The sequence below is a fragment of the Etheostoma cragini genome, chromosome 22 (assembly GCF_013103735.1).
Source record: "Etheostoma cragini isolate CJK2018 chromosome 22, CSU_Ecrag_1.0, whole genome shotgun sequence".
NCBI lineage: Eukaryota > Metazoa > Chordata > Actinopteri > Perciformes > Percidae > Etheostoma > Etheostoma cragini.
In genome coordinates, this window is record NC_048428.1 from 749,542 (window position 1) to 757,839 (window position 8,298).

At 41.6% G+C, this 8,298-nt stretch overlaps 1 protein-coding gene across 2 annotated transcripts in view; it reads left to right on the forward strand.

Moving 5' to 3' along the window:
• Nucleotides 1-8,298, forward strand: part of plppr5b (phospholipid phosphatase related 5b) — an 82,280-nt gene that overhangs the window by 2,018 nt on the left and 71,964 nt on the right. Inside the window, exon 2 of one of the 2 annotated variants that reach the window (XM_034862091.1) lies at nucleotides 3,355-3,442. In XM_034862091.1, the coding sequence (XP_034717982.1) occupies nucleotides 3,380-3,442 (63 nt within the window). In that variant the 5' untranslated portion in view covers nucleotides 3,355-3,379. The remainder of the gene's footprint in view (nucleotides 1-3,354; nucleotides 3,443-8,298) is intronic. The other variant, XM_034862092.1, reaches the window with a different exon arrangement.

Genomic DNA, 8,298 nt, shown 5'->3' on the forward strand with positions numbered 1-8,298 from the left:
CTAACTCCTTCCGCAGTGCCCAAAAACGCTCCAACACCTTCCCCTTACTAAGCCACCTGACATTATTGTGGAGAAGTATATCATCAAACTCTGCATCCACATCTGTGAGGAATGAGCGTAGCAGGCGATGCTGCAAAGCAGAGGACGCCCTCAAAAAGTTGATGAGCGTCATCACTGTTGACACGATTTCTGAAAACTCCTTTCCCAAGCTGGCACACAAAACCATCTGATGAATGACACAGTGGTATGCTATGAGGTCAGGGTGATGTGCCTTTAAGAGGGAGACTAATCTCCTCTCTCTCCCAGTCATACTCGGGGCTCCATCAGTAGCAATTGAAACAACATGCTTCAGGTCTATGCCTTGGTCTTGCAACATCTGCATCACTGCATCATAAATGGCACTGCCTCTTGTATGGCCAAGAAGGGTTTTAACTGGGTTCCCTCATACAGGGCTATCGCTATCTCGTTCATACATTCCTTCCCAACTTCGGCGTCAGTGAATGGTTTTTTATGCTTGCCCCAGACCCATGCCCCTCGTAGTGACGCTTCAGTCGTGCGCTCTTGCTGGGCTGCTGACCTAACTATCACAGTTCGTGACGCTTGATATGATTCTTGCGTTTGGTTTATTTTTCTGGTTCTCCCCTCGCTGTTTTGGGGATAGTTTTGTTCGAAGTGCCCATGCTTCGTTTCGTAGTGCCGCTTCACGTTTGAACTTTGGATGATTGCTACCGTCTCATTGCAGATCAGACTCATCGGTTTTGTGCTCCGCGCAGGCAGGACCAATGCATATTTCTCTGTCCACTCCGCCTTAAACTCTCGGTTTTCTGAATCCACCTTTCCTTTCTTTTCCAGCTTGGAACACGCCATGTTTAATTCTGTTGGCTGAAAACTGATAACTAGCCCAAATCACTGACTGATATACAGGTCAGTTGCCTAGTGATGATAAGCAACCTTGTTTTGAGATCGTGGGAAAAGACTAGGCCTACAACTAGAAATATCATAAATAATTACGCCTGAAACACGTCGAAAGTAACGAATAGCCTAATAATAATAATAATAATAATAAATAATAATAATAGGCTAAGCATCTTTATTAAATACATCTTTGGTCTCGGTCCGGACCACATTGCATTTGGGTCCGCCCCCGGACCGAGGTCCGCCAGTTGAGTATGTCTGGTTTAGAACAAGGTGGTTATCATCGCACCAATTAACAACTGTTAAGAACAAATGAGACCATTTCCTAGTAAGAGGGTCTACTTTAAAATCAAGCAGCCTGTTTATTAACAGATGTGGCTGCAGCGTATTAAAAGCTGAGTTAAAATCAACGAATAAGAGTCGTGCGTATGAGTAGAAACATCTAAATGTTTGGTATTAAATGTGTCACAGCATCGTCTTCATCATCTGTCTCCATGTTCCTATGAGGAAAATATGCCATAACATTGTTGAATATCGTGATAACAATATTGCTTGCGATTAATAACCACTTATTGAAGTGTACTGACTTGTGCTGTTTTCGTTCTCGTGCTAAAATTGCCTGTTGAATTTTAAATGAATGGAAACCGTTTCCAACATTCTTTTACTGAACACATGAAACATGATTTGAATATGAAAGGCAGCACAAAAAAAGCCTTTCACAATGTCTTTATTGCACCAGTTGCTGTCATGATGATAATAAAAAAAACTATGTTGTGCAGCCCTAGTAGCTCCATAAGCATAATTTGGATTTTACGCTGCATTGTGATGGCCGGGGGGGGGGCTCTCCATTGGCTCTAACTGGTACTGCATGGTTCTCTGAGGGATTGGGTTGGTTCTAGAGCTGGACAATATATCATCATTATGAAAACCACTTTTTCCAAAACCTTAGAAGAAAAGGCATGAGGGACTGGTCTAAAATATTAGAAGACACTGTAGGGTCAAGATGAGTCTTCTCAGTAAGGGCCTGACCACAGCTTGTTTCCAGGCAGCTGGGACACAACCTGAACTAAGACTAGAATAAAAAAGGAAGTCGGATCGACCCATTGCTGCTGTTAAGAACCTCCTTGGCCATCCTGTCGGGTTAATTCAGTTCCTCAAAGACAGCAGCGTGCACAGGAGCAGCAGCTACCACCACAGTAACATGAACACTGGCGTTTGGCCTGACAGGTGCAACTTTGTCTATAAAATAACAGAGAAACTTAAAAATAATAAACTTGTTGTTACGGGAAACCACCAGCAATGTTTAAAGCAGCTGCAGCTCGTCAGGGGAGGGGACAAATATTTAAAAATACTCACTGAGCCATCGTGTGTCTTTCCTGTTCGCTGGTCTTTGTCTGTACAGATGTTGATCTACATGTTGGGTCTGAGTATTAAAAGTAACTATTTAAATTTTGCCAGTACAAGGATGAAGCTTTTGAAAAATGAACCTTTTATAAAAAGTGTGATTACCATGTCTCCTTTGATTATAAATCAGGTAGAGGTGCTATATTAATACTGTGAAAGTATCCAAAGGCTCCATCCACAGAGAAATACCCACAGCCTGTAGTATAACAGTGAAATTAAAATTGTAATATTTGTCTTTACCAGTGTTTCACCTAAAGGTTCTTTGATAGCGCCGACGTAGTTTGCAGAACATCCATCTTATGTTCTTTACAAAGTCAATATTAGTCAGAATGAATGAACGACATGTGTTGTGCATTCTTCTTAGAAAACATTTTTAGAAATTTCTCATGACATATAGTCTATTATTCAAAGTCTTTTTTTTTTTATAGAAGCAAAAGAATTACTCAATACTATTAAATACTTGAAGAATTTGATTTAAAAAATTGGAATCTAAATTCAATACCTATGTATCGTGAAAGAATCGAATCAGGGACAAAAGCATATTGTCCAAGCCCATATATATATATATATATCTCTCTCTCTCCAATAATGGCTTTAAACGAGCCGTCAGGACTTCTGTACAGCTGTGATGTCACAACTATACTATATAAAGGTAGAAAGTCCAGCCACAGTGCAGTTACCAGGGCAACGACGGTGCAGAGACTGTTGTGTGAGTGATCTACTAATGACTAATGAAGTAGTTCCTTACTGAGCGTAAGGTATCAGTGAAGGAGAGCAGACTGATGGACATTATGTAATGTAGCTAGCAGGAACACCGACGTGGGCTGTGTTCTGTTTTCTATAAATGGTTCATTTACAATTACAACATATGCACAATATGACTGATATTCATAGTCCACTGAGATGGCTTTCAGTGGACCAAGACCCGGTGAAGTCCTGGCTCTGACTTCAGAATCTATTTCTTACCCAATCATTCCTGCCTCTCACACACCCTTATTTTGGCTTTTTTAACTCGTCTCTGTTCTTCTTCTACAGTTGATGCTTATAAGAAGAGGAAGTCATGCCACCAAAAGAAGTCGGTAGATCAGAGCGAAGGAAACTGTACACCTCACTGGCAGGCGAGGTAAGGTATAAGATATGTTTTCTACAGACGGATGCCTTCATGTTGTAATGATCCAGAACCTTAATGTGGTCAGAAACCATTTATAACATGACACACCAGCAGTTTGACCAGCACCGGGTAGTCCAGCCGTGGAAATGGAAGCAGCATTATGTCTGCGTGTTTGACCATCGACACCCAAGGAACTGTCAAACATGGTGCTTTTTTTACAAAGCCAGTATTCTGTCTCCATCTAGTGGCAAAAGACTTGAATCACACGGTCACTGAGTCCCTCCCCTTCAGGGACTTTACCATCTCTGTTTGGAAAAGGGTTTCCATGGGACTGCTTTCATCATGTGATATAATGTGTCACATTCCTGAAATAGGTCTACGTGGAAAGTAGCTCACTTAAGACTCAATAGTGCATTTGGATGTAGGCCTGTAATAGTTATTCCACCGTTGTCTCATTGTCCAGTTCTTTTGACATTATCACGGTTTCTTAGTTTTACCTGAATGAGTTGCTAACGATCGCTAAGCTCTTAAGGTGTATGACTGGTAATTGTTGATATAGCATAGAACAACCAAAAATGACTACAGTTAGAAAATATGTTTTATGATAATAAAGAGGAATTGTTGTACCTGTGCTATTATATTATCTGGGTCACATGACAGTGATATAAAGATGAAGATGTATCCTAGGATTCATCAAAAACTTACATTTGTTTAATAAATTCTTAAATTAATATATCTTTTTAAATTTGACTGAAAGAGAAAATTATACTTTAAATCGCAATTATCTCTGAGACTATTTATTGCACAGCAAACAGTGGAATTGTTACAGCTCTATTTGTATGCTTGAAACAAGAGTTTAAAGGTAGGAGGAGGCCATATGGACCCATTCTTAATCAGAAACGGTCATATATCCACACGTGTGTTGGCCAACGTGCTGTCAAAGGAACAGATACTACAGTTTGGTATATGACCAAATACTGACTCCAATGTAATGTTACCATCTCCTTCCTAAAGTCCCCAACTGGTCCTGGATAGCAGACTGATCCCGGGACCTTTAAATGGATCAGTATTGATTTCAGCCAAACCGAGCGACCAATTCTTAAGCGTGATTTATGATTCTGCTTAAAATCACAAATTCCTATTTCTATTTGTTGACGTGCTGCCGCTGACACAGATGATTGAATGATCGCAGTGGTCTTTATTCTTCTCTCTCTTTTTACGTGACTGGTTGAATGAAAAATCGTAATACCCTCTAGAGTTAAATAAAGTAGATTGAATTGAATGTTGTTAGCTCTGCGGAGGGAGCGGGGTCCCACAGGTGTCCTCCTTTTTCCCCTTCCAGTTTTCATGACTATGCTCCTGCAGTACTGTAGGAGACCCCTGGAGAGGGCATGGCAGAGCCACCGGCTGCTCTGCCAACAGTTCTCGGTTGGAGTTAAGAAATGGTTAAGGTAGAAAAGAGCAAGGAAAACAGCCCTTTTCTTCAAAATGATCCAAACCAAACACCATGGAGAATGAAGACGTTGTAGATGCTGTCTGCCAGTTGTAGATTGAAATAAACCTTTTAACTCTGTGCTTTAATTCTTTACACAGTAGGTTTGCAGATGTTGAGAAAATGAGGCTGGTGTTGTGAGGACAGGGAATGTTGAACGTGAACTGAAACGTTACTCCCACTCACCCTTTGTGATATGTCTTCAGAAGTGTCACCAGGCTCTTTTTAAATATACATATCGCTCTGGAGTAAAATGAGACAGAAAAGGCTTCCTTTTTACCTTCCTGCTTTGTCAGTATAAACTTTTGAACACAGCTCATTATTAATGCATAGCACCAGAGACGGGCTCGCTGTCTGAGAAACAGCAGCAGCGAGGCAGAGCAGTCAGAACACGGAGCGAGACAAACGGCATCAAATGAAAAGTATAGAGGCAGTAAGTAGAGCTCGTCTGCCTCCAGGCCCAGCCAATCAGGCTCCATTATCTCTACAGCAGGACGTCCCCCCTCTAATCTTCCTTAGTTGTCCACAAAAGGTTGTTCGCTGTTAGGTTTTCTATTTCTTACTGTCTGTACTGTCTATGTACTATCATGTGAAGGGGCATGTGTAGGATCAGAGACTTTTAACGTCGTTTTTTAAACGGTATTCTACTGTACTAACGGGGCTTTGTAACATAATGTTCGAGCATCACGATAGGGAAACACTGAATTATGTATCTAGAAAGACACCAACAATTCTGAGAAAACTTCCTTTAATGCTGAGCCACAGGGCCAGTACTACAAAAAGGTGGTACAAAAAGAGGTGGTATTACATATGAGATCAGATATTTATTTATGGAAAAGAAGACATTTCCAAATTGCATTATCAATAACTTTTGAAAATTAGAGATTTATGTGATTTTGTCTAATGGCTAAGCACTATTTTCTGTAAATGGCTCTGAATGTTTTTCTGAATGATCTAGATCTAGAGTCTGGGTTTAGGTTCACATTGTTCTGACATTCCTAGAGCAGAACCCCTTGGCTCACATTAGATTCACACAGACTTGTTTTTGCTGGAGCACCCCTAAAAAGGGTTTAAATTGAAGCAGGGCCACCCCAAACCCACAATGTGTTAATGTGTCTATACTGTTATTTACCCATCCTTAGGATCCCCAGGCAGCTGTTTTCCTGCTGAGCAATCTTTCAAACAAACTCACAAATGTATCTCTTCATTTTTATTTTGTATAATTCTTTTCATTTTTTCTGTATACTGACAGTGTTCACGGTCTACCACTCTGGTCCTGACCGATTATCACTCTAACATATCAACAACTAAAGGATGGGTTGCCATGACAGTCTGTACAGACATTGTACAGACCTATTTGCTCGTAGAACCCATTCATCGTTTTAATTTCAAAAAACAGGAATGCTGTGTGGACTAAGGGAGAAACACGTCGTCTGTTTTATTGGCATCTCTTTTAAACAAATCACAATCGAAATGGACGATCAAAACACTGCACTAAACTATCTCTATTATTATTATTATTATTATTGTTATTATTATTATGTCACATTGTGTGCATGCATTTTATTTGTCCTTTCAGAACAACAACAAGTCTGCTTTGCCAGCTGTTTTCCTTGTCTTTGTCTCTTGGTAGTTAAAGTGGCCATGAGTGAATTAGTACAGTTGAACTGAAAGGGGGTGAGTGTGTCTGACCCCCGCCACACACAAGCAGCTGCATGAACAGCTGTGTAGAACCACTCCAGATGAAGAAGGTAAAAACCTCCCGCCACATTATGAAGGCCAGTCGTGGGGATACGATGGTGCAGACGATCTCATGAAATGGCGTATGTGTGTCACACCAAATCGTATGCCATTATTGGCGTGACGCACTTTTTAGCTTGCTTATCAATGCCCTTTGGCCTCCACTGACTTACATTACCTTGCGATTGCGTGTGAGTTTAGGCCCTAGGGAGTAGTATGAAAGGGCGGAAATCCACGTAGGGAGGCTTGACAGGGGGTATTGATGGGTAAAACACAGGACTTTCAAGCAGGAGACCGGGGATTGTGTCCCCCCTTGTCACGTTTCCTTTGTGTCCCACGTTTCCGAAACTCAACCGTGTGTTTCTTCTCGAGATAAGACGCCAGGTGGCTCTGTGTGTTCACGCCGGTATACAGCGTAGACATACACGCAGACAGCTCAAAATGTGTACAGATAACTCAACACTTGGCTTAAGAAAGTCAGCGTGTATGTTTACGCCGATGGAGGCACACGTAGGCCTTCTATCCTAATGGAGCAGGGGGTCTATTATTCTGGGTGATTAATGCAGTTAGTTGCTTCATGTGCAGTGGGGGTACAGATGTGGGTGTTTACAGACACGGATGCTCTTGTGAAAGATGCTATCAAGATGCACTGTGGGAAGTGTAGGAATCATTCTTATGGAGCTTGTCTCATACTCTGGACTGAAAGGATCTTTCTGCCTTCTTGGCACAGAACCCACAGAGGCCATTCTTTCCTTTTTTGCCTCTTGTGACTCAACTTTATTGAAGTACATTAAATAAATCACAAAATCGCTGTCGCACTCTTTAATGAAAGTCGGCCAGTTACTGAGAAACATTTTCTTGGCCGTGCTATAATGAAGAGTGTACGAGAGCTGAGGGCCATCTTGTGGGTCTCCTGTGACATCCTAGGCTTTTTTAGCCCAGGACCAGAGGCCACATGTGGTTCCATCTTTCCTGTTAAATATCCCCAAATCACAACAAAGAAGTCGAAGTTGAAAAGGCACATAGCAATACATCTTAAGACGTTCCAGTACATTTTGTTGTCTTCGTCTTTCCTCCCGTCCCGTTTCCTGCCTTCTCCCTTGTCATAAGACATGTGGAATAAGGGCTGGAAATGCTTGGGAAAAGTTCAGCATCAGTGGGAGAGAGTAGCAGGCAGCGAGCATCGGCGGTCATCATCATTCAGCTCATGCCATGTGTAAACTGATTTGAAGCTTCTGTAATTGCATTGTCCATTGTGTGTCATCTATTATCACAGACAGTTCTGGCCTCATCAAGTGTCTGACAAGAGGTCTTTTGGAATACGGATTTGATTTTTGCTCAATCATATATCTCAGAAACTTGCATAAACAGCGTGTTTTTACTGTGTTGAATAAATGATTCAGTTACAATGGGACGGAGCACGTGTTGTTCAGGGATTCCTTGGCTCCTCAACAAACTCAACATCCCAGAACCCCCCTCCGCCTGGAAGAACACGACACGTTGTGCTAACACGCACCATGCGGGTGCACGCACACACACACACACAATTAGTAGAAGGGACATCTAAAGTGTACTCTAAAGGTCGCTATTCTGAAATCAGTGCATATCAGCACACCTAGAGCATAGTTCCGTAGTT